The sequence below is a fragment of the Dryobates pubescens genome, chromosome 36 (assembly GCF_014839835.1).
Source record: "Dryobates pubescens isolate bDryPub1 chromosome 36, bDryPub1.pri, whole genome shotgun sequence".
Lineage (NCBI taxonomy): Eukaryota > Metazoa > Chordata > Aves > Piciformes > Picidae > Dryobates > Dryobates pubescens.
Window position 1 is genome coordinate 6,858,956 of NC_071647.1, and position 15,404 is coordinate 6,874,359.

The window sequence follows — 15,404 nt, forward strand, 5'->3', positions numbered from 1 at the left end:
TGCCTGCTGGAGACACTCAGCAGGGACATTTCCTCCCAAGCATTTGTGCCTGGGAGCTGCCTCTGCCGGGGAGGAGGCAGCAGAGGGGGAGAGAGGGCTGAGGAGAGGCAGCTGAGGGAGCTGGGGGTGCTCAGGGTGGGGAAGAGGAGGCTGAGGGAGACCTCCTTGCTCTCTGCAGCTCCCTGAGGGGAGGCTGGAGCCAGGTGGGGGCTGGGCTCTGCTCCCCAAGGGACAGCACAAGGGGCAATGGCCTCAAGCTGCACCAGGGGAGGTTTAAGTTGGGCATTAGGAGAAACTTCTCAGTGATGTCCAAGGACAGGACCAGGGCAGGGGGGGCAAGCTGGAGCAGAGGAGGTGCCAGGGGACCAGGAGGAGAAACTTTGTCCCTGTGAGGGTGCAGAGCCCTGGGGCAGGCTGCCCAGAGAGGCTGTGGAGTCTCCTGCTCTGGAGAGCTTCCAACCCCCCTGGATGTGTTCTGTGCCCTGCCCTGGGTGCCCTGCCCTGGGTGCCCTGCCCTGGGTGACCCTGGCAGGGGGCTGGGCTGGATACTCTCCAGAGGTCCCTTCCAGCCCCTCATGTGCTGTGGCTCTGTGAAACTTCACTCAGGGGCTCTCAGAGCCTGGCACAGCTGCCCAGGGGGGTGGCTGAGTGCCCAGCCCTGGAGGGCTCTCAGAGCTGTGGTGCTGGGGGCCATGGGTTGGCTCCAGGCCTGGCAGGGTTAGAGAGTGGTTGCTCTGGAGGCTCTGGAAGGCCCTTCCCAGCTGTGACTCCCTGTGCCCTAGCTGCAGTCACTGTCAGTGAAGGACTGGAGGCTTGCTGTGGCCTGCTCAGGGCCTGTGCTGCCTCAGCTCCTGCTGCTGTCACAGGGGTGGGGGCTGCAGCTCAGATCAGGCTCTTGTGGTGCTTCACTTTGCAGGCTGCAGGAGGCTGAGGCCTTGTCCTGTGCTGCAGGAGCTGTGCTGCAGGAGGCTGAGGCCCTGTCCTGTGCTGCAGGAGCTGTGCTGCAGGAGGCTGAGGCCCTGTCCTGTGCTGCAGGAGCTGTGCTGCAGGAGGCTGAGGCCCTGTCCTGTGCTGCAGGAGCTGTGCTGCAGGAGCTGTGCTGCAGGAGCTGTGCTGCAGGGGCTGTGCTGCAGCAGTGTGGGGCTGGGCTGGGGAGCTGCAGCAGCTCACCGTACCCTGACCTTCCCCCCAGGCCTCCAGAGTGCCCTGGGCAGGGGCTGCCAGGGAGCCAGGCCAGGGCCTCTCACGGTCACAGAGTGGCAGGGGGTGGAAAGGACCTCCAGGGATCAGCCAGTCCAGCCCCTGCCAGAGCAGGGCCCTCCCCTCCCCCTCCCTGAGCACTCGGCAGCTACTCAGCCTCTCCAGCGGCCCCCTGCCGGCTGCCCACAGCCTCAGAGCCACAGAGCCACAGAGCCACAGAGCCACAGAGCCACAGAGTCAGTCACAGAGTCACAGCATCACCGAGGTTGGAAGAGACCTCAGGGATCACCGAGTCCAAGCTGTCCCCACAGACCTCATGGCTAACCCACGGCTCCAAGTGCCACATCCAATCCCCTCCTGAACACCTCCAGGGCTGGGGACTCCACCACCTCCCTGGGCAGCACATCCCAATGGCCAACAACTCGAACTTCCTCCTCCCTTCCAGCCTAAACCTCCCCTGGCACAGCTTGAGACTGTGGCCTCTTGTTCTGGTGCTGCTTGCCTGGCAGAAGAGACCAACCCCCACCTGGCTCCAACCTCCCTGCAGGGAGTTGCAGAGAGCAAGAAGGTCTCCCCTGAGCCTCCTCTTCTGCAGGCTAAGCAACCCCAGCTCCCTCAGCCTCTGCTCCCAGGGCTGTGCCCCAGACCCCTCCCCAGCCTCCTTGCCCTTCTCTGGACACCTTCCAGCAGCTCAACCTCTTTCCTAACCTGAGGAGCCCAGAGCTGGACACAGGACTCCAGGTGTGGCCTCAGCAGTGCTGAGCACAGGGCACAAGGACTTCCCTGCTCCTGCTGGCCACACTCTGCCTGCTGCAGGCCAGGCTGCCCTTGGCCTTCTTGTCCCCCTGGGCACACTGCTGGCTCCTGTTCAGGCAGCTGTCCATCAGCACCCCCAGGTCCCTCTCTGCCTGGCTGCTCTCAGCCACTCTGCCCCCAGCCTGTAGCTCTGCCTGGGGTTGCTGTGGCCAAAGTGCAGCCCCTGGCACTTGTTGAATGCCATCCTGTTGGCCTCTGCCCAGCCTGGCAAGGTCCCCCTGCAGAGCCCTTCTGCCCTCTGACCAACCTCTGCCCCCAGCAGTGTTGCTGAGGTTGGAAGAGACCTGCAGGAAGCCTTTGGGAGCCTCGCTGAGCCTGTTGCAGGGGGTGCAGACATGGCCCAGGGGCCTCTGCCTGTGCTGCTCAGGGGCTGGCTGCCCTGTGCTCACTGCCCAGGGCACAGGCAGCTGCCTGCCAGCTGCCCCAGCCTGGCCTGCAGACTCCTCAGCTGACAGCTGCCTGCTCCCAGCCTGGAGCCCTGTTGGGGTTCTGCTGGTTTCAGTCACTCTTTGCAGCAGCCAGGAGCAGCAGCTTCATCTGCTGGAGCTCTTGGGGCACTCCTGGCCCTGGGGACTCATTCTGCCTTTAATTATTTATGAGCAGAAGCTGTTAATGAGGTTGAGAGTTCCCTCCTGTGCCTCCCTGAGCCTCCCAGGCTCCTTCCTGCTGAAAACACATCCAAGTGCCAGGTTCTGCACATTGGCCACAGCAACCCCATGCAGAGCTACAGGCTGGGGTCAGAGTGGCTGAGAGCAGTCAGGTGGAAAGGGACCTGGGGGTGCTGGTTGATGGTAGGCTGAACATGAGCCTGCAGTGTGCCCAGGCAGCCAGGAGGGCCAATGGCATCCGGGCCTGCATCAGCACCAGTGTGGCCAGCAGGAGCAGGGAGGTCATTCTGCCCCTGGACACTGCACTGGTTAGGCTGCACCTTGAGTCCTGTGTCCAGCTCTGGGCTCCTCAGGTCAGGAAAGAGGTTGAGCTGCTGGAAGGTGTCCAGAGAAGGGCAAGAAAGCTGGGGAGGGGTCTGGGGCACAGCCCTGGGAGGAGAGGCTGAGGGAGCTGGGGTTGCTTAGCCTGCAGAAGAGGAGGCTCAGGGGTGACCTTATTGCCCTCTACAACTACCTGAAGGGAGGTTGTAGTCAGGCAGAGGTTGGTCTCTTCTGCCAGGCAACCAGTACCAGAACAAGAGGCCACAGTCTCAGGCTGTGCCAGGGGAGGTTTAGGCTGGAGGTTAGGAGGAAGTTGTACACAGAGTGATTGCCCACTGGGATGTGCTGCCTGGGGAGCTGGTGGGGTTGCTGTTGCTGGGGGTGTTGGGTGTGGGTGTGCTTGGTTGCAGGGTTTAGTTGATCAGCTGGTGTTGGATGATAGTTTGGACGCCATGATCTCGAAGGTCTCTTCCAACCTGGCTTATTCTATTCTGTTCTATTCTAAATGCAGCCAGGTTGTGCTGCTGCTGCCTCATGTGAAGCATTCTGAGCACTGAGCTTGCTTGCAGCCTGCTGGAGCCACAGTCACAGAGTAGCTTTGGGTGGAAGAGAGCTCCAAGCTCACCCAGTCCAGCCCCTGACCCAGCACTGCAGGCTCAGCACCAAACCATGGCCCTCAGCACCAGGGCCCTGCTGCTTGCACACCCCCAGGCCTGGGCACTGCAGCACTGCCCTGGGCAGCCTCTGCCAATGGCTGAGATCCCTTCCAGGGCAGAAAGATTTCCTGAGCTCCAGCCTGAGCCTCCCCTGGGGCAGCTTGGAGCCATTGCCCCCAAGGAGCAGAGGCTGTCCCCTCCTCACTGCAACCTCCCTGCAGGGAGCTGCAGAGAGCAAGGAGCTCTCCCTCAGCCTCCTCTTCTCCAGGCTGAACACCCCCAGCTCCCTCAGCTGCTCCTCCCCAGCCCTGCTCTCCAGCCCCTTCCCCAGCTCTGTTGCCCTTCCCTGGCCCTGCTCCAGCCTCTCAAAGCCCTTCTTGGAGGGAGAGACCCAAACCTGACCCCAGGATTCCAGGTGCAGCCTCCCCAGTGCCCAGCCCAGGGGCACAATCCCTGCCCTGCTGCTGCTGCCCACAGCATTGCTGCCCCAGCCCAGGCTGCTGGAGGCCTTCTTGGCCCCCTGGGCACTGCTGGCTCAGCTCCAGCTGCTGGCACCCAGCACCCCCAGGGCCTTTTCTGCTGGGCAGTTCCCATCCCCTCTGCCCCCAGGCTGGAGCCTCCCTGGGGCTGTTGTGACCCAAGTGCAGGACCCCTGGGGCAGGAGGAGCTGCAGAAGGGAGAAGCACATCCTGCAGCTGGAGTTCTGGGAGGCTTCTGGGTGAGTTGTGGCCAGATCCCTCAGAGAGTCCCAGCAGAGCTGCACTGGAGCAAGGAGATGTGGCTGAAGCCTGCTCCCCCCCTGCCAGCAGGCACCAGCAGCTGCTGGCAGGGTTCTGCTGGCTCCCTGCTCTGCTGGGGGCAGCTGGGCCTGGCTGTGCTGCAGGCTGTGCAGGCTCCACGCTCCCTCTGGTCCCCAGGGGCTGAGTCCTCTCCCAGCCTGTGGCTGAGGCTGTGCTGTGCACTGGGGGGAGCCCATGCAGAGCTGTGCCCCCTCTGGGGCTGAGCTGCCTGTGCAGAGCACATGGAGCTGAGGCAGCCTCTGCCAGGCAGGGAGGGTGGGCAGCAGCCTGGGCCTGGGCTGTAGTCAGGCTTCAGCCAGCCCTGAGCCCATGGGGGAGAGCTGGGGCAGCACCTCAGCAGTGGGTGGCCTCAGGTACCCTGTGGGTAGTGAAGGTTCAGGCAGGTGTGAGGATGTGAAACCTCTTCCACCATCTCCCCAGCAGCCACACAGAGTCCCAGCAGGGTAGGGGGTGGAGAGGACCTCTGGGATCACCCAGCCCAGCCCCTGCCCCAGCAGGGCCTCCCACAGCAGCCTGCCCAGGGGCACAGTGCCCAGGGGGGTTGGAGCTCTCCACACCAGGAGACTCCACAACCTCTCTGGGCAGCCTGCTCCAGGCCTCCAGCAGCCTCACACCACAGAAGTTTCTCCTCCTGCTCAGATGGAACCTCCTGGGGTGCAGTTTGTGCCCTCTGCCCCTTGTGCTGTCCCTGGGCAGCACTGAGCAGAGCCTGGCCCCAGCCTCTTGCCCCCCAGCCTTTAGCCCTTGCTGAGCATTGCTCAGCTCCCCTCTGGGGCTGCTCTGCTGCAGGCTCTCAGCCCCAGGGCTCTCAGCCCCAGGGCTCTCAGCCCCAGGGCTCTCAGCCCCAGGGCTCTCAGCCTTTGCTGCTCCCAGAGCTGCTCCAGGCCCCCAGCAGCTTTGTGGCCTCTGCTGTTTCAGATCCCCCTCTGCTGGGCTGCCTGTGGAGTGCCTGCACTGTGCTGCTGGTCTGAAGCTTGTGGCTGTTCCTCCCTGGCAGCAGATGGAAGCTGCTGAGGGCAGCAGGAGCAGTGCCAAGCCCTGCTGGCTGTGTGCTGAGGTCCCCTCTGCTCTCTCTTGCAGACATGTCCTTGTGAAGACCTCTCCCAACCACAAGTACATCTTCACCCTCCGGACTCACCCCTCGGTGGTGCCTGGCAGCATTGCCTTCAGCTTGCCCCAGGTGGGTACCCTGAGTGCCTCCCCTGCAGCAGCCCCTGTGGGGCCAGGGCTGAGGAGAGCTTCTGCCTGGGGGAGATTGAACACAGCCAAGTGCCAGGGGCTGCACTTTGGCCACACCAGCCCCAGGCAGTGCCACAGGCTGGGGGCAGAGTGGCTGAGAGCAGCCAGGCAGAGAGGGACCTGGGGGTGCTGATTGACAGCTGCCTGAACAGGAGCCAGCAGTGTGCCCAGGGGGACAAGAAGGCCAAGGGCATCCTGGCCTGCAGCAGGCAGAGTGTGGCCAGCAGGAGCAGGGAAGTCCTTGTGCCCTGTGCTCAGCACTGCTGAGGCCACACCTGGAGTCCTGTGTCCAGCTCTGGGCTCCTCAGGTCAGGAAAGAGGTTGAGCTGCTGGAAGGTGTCCAGAGAAGGGCAAGAAAGCTGGGGAGGGGTCTGGAGCACAGCCCTGGGAGCAGAGGCTGAGGGAGCTGGGGTTGCTTAGCCTGCAGAAGAGGAGGCTCAGGGGAGACCTTCTTGCTCTCTGCAACTCCCTGCAGGGAGGTTGGAGCCAGGTGGGGGTTGGGCTCTTCTCCCAGGCAAGCAGCAGCAGAACAAGAGGACACAGTCTCAAGCTGTGCCAGGGGAGGTTTAGGCTGGATGTTAGGAAGTTCTTCCCAGCAAGAGAGATTGGCCACTGGGATGAGCTGCCCAGGGAGGTGGTGGAGTCCCCATCCCTGGAGGTGTTTAGGAAGAGCCTGGATGAGGCCCTTGGAGCCATGGTTGAGTTGCTCAGATGGTGCTGGGGGAGAGGTTGGACTGGATGATCTCTGAGGTCTTTTCCAACCTGGTTGATTCTGTGATTCTTAGGAGGCCAGGGTGAGACTCCTGATTAGGAGCAGCACAGCACAGCACTGAGTGCTGTGTAAAATCATTCTTAAACCATCCTGAGCAGAGCTCTGCAGCTGAGCAGCCAGGGCACAGCTGTGAGATCTCTCTAAGCTGTCCTAGGACTTGGTCTCAAAGGTCTTTTCCTTCCTGGTTAATCCTCCCCTCTCCCCTCTCCCCTCTCCCCTCTCCCCTCTCCCCTCTCCCCTCTCCCCTCTCCCCTCTCCCCTCTCCCCTCTCCCCTCTCCCCTCTCCCCTCTCCCCTCTCCCCTCTCCCCTCTCCCCTCTCCCCTCTCCCCTCTCCCCTCTCCCCTCTCCCCTCAGTGTGTCACAGCCTCAGCTGGCTCTGCTGGGTGGGAGCTGTGCAGTGACCCTGCAGTGTGTCACAGCCTCAGCTGGCTCTGCAGTGAGCAGCAGCTGGGCCCTGGCCACCCCAGTCCTGCTGCCTCCAAGAGGTGAGGTGAAGGAGGTTGGCAGAAGAGCCTCCTGAGCTCTGCACCCCAGGGCTTGGGTTGGTTTGCTGTGGATGTGGGGCTCTGGCAGGTCCCAGTCTGCCCTTCCTTGCTGCCTCTGAGGGACCTGAGGCTCAGGAGGGACAGGGACCTGCTGGGGCTGAGGCTCAGGAGGGACAGTGGAGGGCAGTGAGGATGATCAGGGGACTGCAGCACTGCCTGGGGAAGAGAGGCTGAGAGCCCTGGGGGTGTTCAGCTTGGAGAGGAGAAGGCTGAGAGGGATCTGATCAATGGCTATCAATAGCTGAGGGCTGGGGGTCAGGAGGGAGGGCCAGGGCCAGGCTCTGCTCACTGTGCCCTGGGAAAGGCCAAGGGGCAATGGATGGAAACTGCAGCACAGGAGGTTCCAGCTCAGCATGAGGAGGAACTTCTGCCCTGTGAGGGTCCCAGAGGCCTGGAGCAGGCTGCCCAGAGAGGTTGTGGAGTCTCCTGCTCTGGAGCCTTCCCAGCCCTGCCTGGATGTGTTCCTGGGGCACCTGAGCTGGATTCTCTGCTCCTGCTCTGGCAGGGGTTGGGCTGGAAGAACTCTTTGGGTCCCTCTCAAGCCCTGGCATGCTGTGAGGCTGTGCAGCTGCTCTGGGAGGCTGTGCAGCTGCTCTGGGAGGCTGTGCAGCTGCTCTGGGGCTGTGCAGCTGCTCTGAGGCTGTGCAGCTGCTCTGAGGCTGTGCAGCTGCTCTGGGGCTGTGCAGCTGCTCTGAGGCTGTGCAGCTGCTCTGAGGCTGTGCAGCTGCTCTGGGGCTGTGCAGCTGCTCTGAGGCTGTGCAGCTGCTCTGGGGCTGTGCAGCTGCTCTGAGGCTGTGCAGCTGCTCTGGGAGGCTGTGCAGCTGCTCTGAGAGGCTGTGCAGCTGCTGGGAGGCTGTGCAGCTGCTCTGAGGCTGTGCAGCTGCTCTGGGAGGCTGTGCAGCTGCTCTGGGAGGCTGTGCAGCTGCTCTGGGGCTGTGCAGCTGCTCTGGGAGGCTGTGCAGCTGCTCTGGGAGGCTGTGCAGCTGCTCTGAGGCTGTGCAGCTGCTCTGAGAGGCTGTGCAGCTGCTCTGAGGCTGTGCAGCTGCTCTGAGAGGCTGTGCAGCTGCTCTGAGAGGCTGTGCAGCTGCTCTGAGGCTGTGCAGCTGCTCTGGGGCTGTGCAGCTGCTCTGGGAGGCTGTGCAGCTGCTCTGAGGCTGTGCAGCTGCTCTGGGGCTGTGCAGCTGCTCTGGGAGGCTGTGCAGCTGCTCTGAGGCTGTGCAGCTGCTCTGGGAGGCTGTGCAGCTGCTCTGAGGCTGTGCAGCTGCTCTGGGAGGCTGTGCAGCTGCTCTGGGAGGCTGTGCAGCTGCTCTGAGGCTGTGCAGCTGCTCTGAGGCTGTGCAGCTGCTCTGGGGCTGTGCAGCTGCTCTGGGAGGCTGTGCAGCTGCTCTGAGGCTGTGCAGCTGCTCTGGGAGGCTGTGCAGCTGCTGGGAGGCTGTGCAGCTGCTCTGGGAGGCTGTGCAGCTGCTCTGAGAGGCTGCTGGCACCGAGGGGGCTTTGGTCTGGCCCAGGGCAGCTGCCTGAAGCGTTTCTCTTCTCTCCACAGAGGAAGTGGGCCGGGCTCTCCATCGGCCAGGAGATCGACGGTAAGCCAGCAGCAGCTCCCCTGCAGGGGGCTGCCAGCAGCTGGGCTGGGGGCTCCGGGCTGAGGAGCAGCTCAGCAGAGCTGGGTCCAGGGAGAGCCTTTCCAGGGAGAGCTCTTCATGGAGAAGATTTCCAGGAGAGGTTTTTCCAGGCAGAGGTTCTCCATGGTTAGGTTTCCTTGGAGGGATTTGCTGTGCCTGCAATGTGTGCAGCAGGGGCTGGAGCCTGCCAGGAGGAGTGGATCCATTGCATCCCTCCCTCAGAACGGCAGCAGCTGCTCTGCCAGCCCTGGGCTGTGTCTGGGGCACGGTGGGGCCCTGCCTGCAGCCTGACTCCTGTTGCTTTCTCTGTCCCTCTCAGACCCCTGCTGTTGCTTTTAGGCTCCCTGCCTGGAGTCTGACCCCTGCTGTCCTGGGGCCCTGTGTGCCTCCTGCAGCTGCTCTCTGGGTCCCTACCTGGAGCCTGCTGTCCTGGGGCCCTGTGTGCCTCCTGCAGCTGCTCTCTGGGTCCCTCCCTGGGGTCTGCTGTCCTGGGGCCCTGTGTGCCTGCTGCAGCTGCTCTCTGGGTCCCTACCTGGAGCCTGCTGTCCTGGGGCCCTGTGTGCCTGCTGCAGCTGCTCTCTGGGTCCCTACCTGGGGTCTGCTGTCCTGGGGCCCTGTGTGCCTGCTGCAGCTGCTCTCTGGGTCCCTGCCTGGAGCCTGCTGTCCTGGGGCCCTGTGTGCCTCCTGCAGCTGCTCTCTGGGTCCCTGCCTGGGGTGTGCTGTCCTGGGGCCCTGTGTGCCTGCTGCAGCTGCTCTCTGGGCCAGGGGCTGAGCCCTGCTGCTCCCTGTGCCTGCAGTGTCCCTGTACAGCTTTGACAAGGCCAGGCAGTGTGTGGGGACCATGACCATCGAGATTGACTTCCTGCAGAAGAAGAACATCGACTCCAACCCCTATGACACCGACAAGATGGCAGCAGAGTTCATCCAGCAGTTCAACAGCCAGGCCTTCTCCGTGGGCCAGCAGGTCAGGCTGCAGGGCAGAGGCTTGGGAGGGAGCTGCCTGTGCTGAGGGGAGCCCAGCAGAGTGCCTGGGCTGGGCTGGGCAGGGCAGTGAGGGGCAGCAGTGCCTGCTTGAGGAGCAGCTGAAGCAGCCTGGCTGGCACTGGCAGCAGGAGCAGAGTGCTCTAAGATCTGCCTCTGCCCCAGCTGGAACTCTGGCTGTGAGGAAGGTCCCAGGGCTGCAGACAGCTGGGGTCAGCCTCCCTGTGGCCTGGGTGGTTACAGACTGACAGAAAGGTTTGGGTTGGGAGGGACCTTTGGAGGCCATCTGGCCCAGCCCCTGCAGCCAGCAGGGACAGCCCCAGCTAGAGCAGGCTGCTCACAGCCCCAACCAACCTCCCCTGCAGTGGTGCCAGGCATGGGGCAGCTCCCAGCTCTCTGGGCAGCCTGGGCCAGGCTCTCCCCAGCCTCACTCTAAACAATTTCTTCCTCATCTCCAGTCTCAGTCTCTCCTCTCCCAGCTTAAAGCCATTGTCCCTGGTCCTGGCGCTCCCAGACCTTGCCAAAAGTCCCTCCCCAGCTCTCCTGGAGCCCTCCAGGTACTGGAAGGCTGCTCTGAGGTCTCCCTGGAGCCTTCTCCAGGCTGAGCAGCCCCAACTCTCCCATCCTGTCCCCACAGGGAAGGTTCTCCACCCCTCTGAGTATCTGTGTGGGCTCCAGTGGACCTGCTCCAGCAGTTCCATGTCCTCCTTGTGCTGGGGTGTCAGGAGATGCCACAGGACATGTGGCTGGGGAGAAAAGGAAAGGAAAGAAGCTTTTTGTGGAGGGAGAGGTTTTCTTTGAGTGTTTGCAGCTGTCCTCATGTTCTGCCACTTCTGCTCTGTTACTGTTAAGTGCAGGACATGGAAGGGACATGGAAGGGACATGGTCATAGAGTCAGAGCTGGCAGGGCTGGAAGGGAGCTCAAGGCTCAGCCAGCTCCAACCCCCTGCCATGGGCAGGGACACCTCACACCACAGCAGGTTGCTCACAGCCACCTCCAGCCTGGCTGCAAACACCTCCAGGCAGGAGGCTTCCACCACCTCCCTGGGCAGCCTGTACCAGGCTCTCACCACCCTCCTGGGCAGTGCCCCAGACCTGTGCAGGGTAAAGACTGCAGGGAATTTGTTGGGTGCTGAACTTCACCTTCAGGCCTCTCTCTCTTCAGAGCTTGACCTTGTCCAGGTCCCTTTTAGCTTTTGAATGAGGTCAGATCCCTTGCTCTGTTTTCTCTCCACAGCTGGTGTTCAGCTTTAATGACAAACTCTTTGGGCTGCTGGTGAAGGACATGGAGGCTATGGACCCCAGCATCCTCAAAGGGGAGTCTGGAGCTAACAAAAAGCAGAAGGTAGGCTCCCAGAACCCCTGTTCCTACCCTGGGCACTGCAGAGACTCCAGCACTGCTCAGGTCTTGCTGCAGGGAGGACTTTTGGGCAGCTGCCTTTGGAGAGGGTGCACAGAGGTTTCACCTGGCTGCAGCTTTTGCCTCAGGGGGTGAGGAGCAAGGCTGCAGCTGGATGCAGCCTTCTGTGCTTGTGTGGCTGGGAGCTTTTGTGCTTTTGTTCTCTGTGTACTACCTCATGGGAACAGCCTCTCCTGAGCCTTTTTGTCCTCCAGATATGTCCAGTTTGGATTCTTCCTTCAGCAGAAGGGACATGATTTGAGTCTCTGCACTTGCTAGACCTTGCTGAAATAGATTGCTTGGGGTGGAACTAAGCAGAGGACTCTAAAAAGCCAAATTCTTACAGCCACTGAGCTCCTGCAGTCCCTGCTGGTGGTTGCAGGAGGTGCTGGTGTTCCACATTCTTCCCACTGACTCCTGTGCTGGAGCTTTTGCTGCTCTGCCTGGTCTTTCAAGATGCCTGAGGAGCAATCTCAAGCTGAGCCTGAAGCCTTCAGGTCCTTCTTTGTTTCCTTCCCTTTTGCAGATCGAGGTTGGCCTGGTCCTTGGGAACAGTCAGGTTGCCTTTGAGAAAGCTGAGAACTCCTCTCTCAATCTGATAGGTGAGTGGACAGAGCTGCCGGGGCCTGGGCAGTGCTGCCGGGGCCTGGACAGGGCTGCTGGGGCCTGGAGAGTGCTGCCTGGCCTGGACAGAGCTGCCTGGCCTGGGCAGTGCTGCCGGGGCCTGGACAGAGCTGCTGGGGCCTGGGCAGAGCTGCCTGGCCAGGACAGAGCTGCCGGGGCCTGGGCAGAGCTGCCTGGCCTGGAGAGTGCTGCCTGGCCTGGGCAGTGCTGCCGGGGCCTGGGCAGTGCTGCCGGGGCCTGGGCAGTGCTGCCGGGGCCTGGGCAGAGCTGCCGGGGCCTGGGCAGTGCTGCCGGGGCCTGGGCAGTGCTGCCGGGGCCTGGGCAGTGCTGCCGGGGCCTGGGCAGTGCTGCCGGGGCCTGGGCAGTGCTGCCGGGGCCTGGACAGAGCTGCCGGGGCCTGGGCAGTGCTGCCGGGGCCTGGGCAGTGCTGCCGGGGCCTGGGCAGTGCTGCCGGGGCCTGGACAGTGCTGCCGGGGCCTGGACAGTGCTGCCGGGGCCTGGGCAGTGCTGCCGGGGCCTGGACAGAGCTGCCGGGGCCTGGACAGTGCTGCCGGGGCCTGGGCAGTTCTGCTGGGGCCTGGGCAGTTCTGCTGGGGCCTGGGCAGAGCTGCCGGGGCCTGGACAGAGCTGCAGGGGCCTGGGCAGTGCTGCCGGGGCCTGGGCAGTGCTGCCGGGGCCTGGGCAGTGCTGCCGGGGCCTGGGCAGTTCTGCTGGGGCCTGGGCAGTGGTGCTGGGGCCTGGGCAGAGCTGCCGGGGCCTGGGCAGTGGTGCTGGGGCCTGGGCAGGGTTACAGAGTAGAATGGAATTGAGCAGGTTGGAAGAGACCTTTGAGATCCAGTCCAAGCTCTCCCCCAGCACCATCTGAGCAACTCAACCATGGCTCCAAGTGCCACATCCAGTCCCCTCTGGAACACCTCCAGGGCTGGGGACTCCACCACCTCCCTGGGCAGCACATCCCAATGATGAATGACTCTCAGTGAAGAACTTTCTCCTCAACTCCAGCCTAAACCTCCCCTGGCACAGCTGGAGACTGTGTCCTCTTGTTCTGTTGCTAGGTGCCTGGGGGAAGAGCCCAACCCCCACCTGGTGGTTGCAGCTCCTTTGTCACAGTTCTGCCAAGGGAGCCTGGACAGGACCCAACCACTGCGTCCCTGCCAGCCCCGGTGCTGTCCTGGGTTCAAAGCCTGTGTGAGGGCTGTGGTGCCCCCGAGAGCACAGGGAGCTGTGAGGGGTGGTGCTGAGGGAGAGCTGGTTGCCTGGGGGTAGGAATCCTTCACCCCCTCTGCATCTCGTGGCCTGCAGACACGTTCAGAGCTTCCTGTGCCTCAGTCTCCCCCTGGCAGGGTGCTGCTGTGTTTCATCTCCTCGTGCATCCCAGGCAGAGCCACCTCAGCTGCTCTGGGAGCCCCTGGGGGCTCCTAGGCTCCTGACTAAGGGAGTGGTGAGAGGAGATGCAAGTGGCCCTGAGCTGTGCCTGCAGCCTGGCTGTGTCCCTGCAGGGGCTCTGCAGCCATTGCCCGCCGCGGGCTGTGTTGCCCCTCGCAGCAGGGGAGGGGCTGCAGCCCCGGGGGAGCTCCTTCAGGCTGCGGCAGCTGAGCTGGGATCGGAGCAGCCAGAAGAGGGGAGTGTAGGCCAAGCTCTGCAGGAGGAGGGAGAGCCCTGCCTGAGCCCTGAGCTGTGCTGCAGCCAGCAGGGAACAAAGCAGCAGAAGTGGAGAGCCAGCAGCTGCCTGCTGCCCTGCACCCAGCTGTGCACAGCCCCCAGCTGCTCCCTGTGCTGGCAGCTGAGCCATGGCCTTGTTTGTTTGCCTAAGCCTAGCCCAGGCTGCCCGGGGGGGCTGGGGATGCCCTTCCCTGGGGGTGTTCAAGGTCAGGTTGGACCTGGGCTGGTGGGAGGTGTCCCTGCCCGTGGCAGGGGGCTTGGAACTGGATGACCTCTGAGGTCCCTTCCAACCCAACCCATTCCATGATTCCTGCAGTGGGAAGGGAGCTGCAGTCCAGGGGTGCTCAGAGCAGCCCCCAGGGTGCTGACTGCCCCTGCAGGAGCCAACTCCTGCTCTGGCTCCACTGGAAGTACCTCTGGAAGAGCTGCTGGAACAAACCACCAGCAGCACAGTGGTGCTTGGGGGAGAGCAGAGAATTGTTGAGCTGGGAAGGAACTTCCCAGCTTGAGTCCAAACATCAACCCAACACTGCCAAGGCCACTGCTGAGCCCTGGCCCTCAGCACCACAGCTCCAGGGCTCTGAAACCCCTCCAGGGATGGGGACTCCACCACTGCCCTGGGCAGCCTGGGCCAGGCCTTGGCAACCCTCAAGGGGAAGAAATTGTTCCTCATGGCCAACCTGAACCTCCCTGGGGCAACTTTGAGGCCTTTCCTCTTGTCCTATCCCTTCTTCCTTGGGAGAAGTGACCAACCCCCACCTGGCTGCAGCCTCCTCTCAGGGAGCAGTAAAGGGCAAGGAGGTCTCCCTCAGCCTCCTCTTCTCCACACTGAACCCCCCCAGCTCCCTCAGCTGCTCCTCCCCAGCCCTGCTCTCCAGACCCTTCCCAGCTTCCTTGCCCTTCCCTGGCCCTGCTCCAGCCTCTCAAAGCCCTTCTTGGAGGGAGAGACCCAAACCTGACCCCAGGATTCCAGGTGTGGGCTCCCCAGTGCCCAGCCCAGGGGCACAATCCCTGCCCTGCTGCTGCTGCCCACAGCATTGCTGCCCCAGCCCAGGCTGCTGGAGGCCTTCTTGGCCCCCTGGGCACTGCTGCCTCAGCTCCAGCTGCTGGCACCCAGCACCCCCAGGGCCTTTTCTGCTGGGCAGTTCCCATCCCCTCTGCCCCCAGCCTGGAGCCTCCCTGGGGCTGTGACCCAGCACTTGGCTTTGTTGAACCTCATCCCATGGATCCAGCCAGGCCTGGTCAGCAGTGGAGGGAGAGAACAGTTCCCAGGGCCAGTCCTGTAGTGCCCTGTGTCAGCCCAGGAGAACAGAGGACATCCAGTTCCTGAAGCAGCTTAGGATAATCTTCAGAGCCTCTGCTTCTGCTCTGGGTTTCCCTTCTGCTGTTGGTTTCCCTGGTGGCTGGGCACAGAGTTGCCTCTGAACATCCTCTGTAGCTGATGATCTAACCAGGGAGAGTGTCAGGGCCTAGGGTCACAGGTTGCATGCAAGGGACCCTCCAAGGGCATCTTCTCCAACCCCCTGCAGGCAGCAGGGACACCTCCAGCCAGAGCAGGCTGCCCTGGGCCACATCCAGGCTGATCCTGAATGCCTGCAGGGATGGAGCCTCCACCACCCCCCTGGGCAGCCTGTCCCAGTCTCTCCCCAGCCTCCCTGTGCAGAACTTCCTCCTCCTGTCCAGCCTAAATCCAGGTTGTCCCTCAAACACCAGGTGCTTGGTGGATTGCACTGGTGGCATCTCAGCAGCATTCCTGAGGCAGCCCTGGAGCTCAGTGCCTGCCCCCTGAGCACCCTGCTGGCTTCAGGAGGAGGGCTGCAGGACGAAAACTTGGGTGGCTTGTGTGCAGCAGGGGCTGAAGGGAGCACCACTGCAGCATGGGGACTGCAACCTGTGCTTGGGGCATCCGGCTCAGCTTGGAGTGGCTCTGGGAGAGGCTGTGGAAGAACCAGGAGCAGCAGCAGTGGGGTTTGACCAAGCCTGGCTTGTACCCCTCTGAGTGCTACTGCTCTGGGAAGTGTGTGGTGTAACCTTGCTCGGAGCTGCGCTGTGGCTGAGGGCTGGGAGGTGGGGAATGAGCTGTCAGCTCTTCAGAGGATTCCAAGGAGCTCTGGAGAGCTGCAGAGCTCTCATCCTGAAAGCTCTGCACAAAACAATC

At 62.9% G+C, this 15,404-nt stretch overlaps 1 protein-coding gene across 1 annotated transcript in view; it reads left to right on the forward strand.

Annotated features, from left to right (window-relative positions):
- Positions 1–15,404, forward strand: part of NSF (N-ethylmaleimide sensitive factor, vesicle fusing ATPase) — an 85,965-nt gene that overhangs the window by 22,906 nt on the left and 47,655 nt on the right. The window contains exons 3-7 of the mRNA XM_054176654.1: positions 5,482–5,581; positions 8,502–8,541; positions 9,378–9,544; positions 10,799–10,906; positions 11,487–11,562. Coding sequence (XP_054032629.1) covers positions 5,482–5,581; positions 8,502–8,541; positions 9,378–9,544; positions 10,799–10,906; positions 11,487–11,562 — 491 coding nt within the window. The remainder of the gene's footprint in view (positions 1–5,481; positions 5,582–8,501; positions 8,542–9,377; positions 9,545–10,798; positions 10,907–11,486; positions 11,563–15,404) is intronic.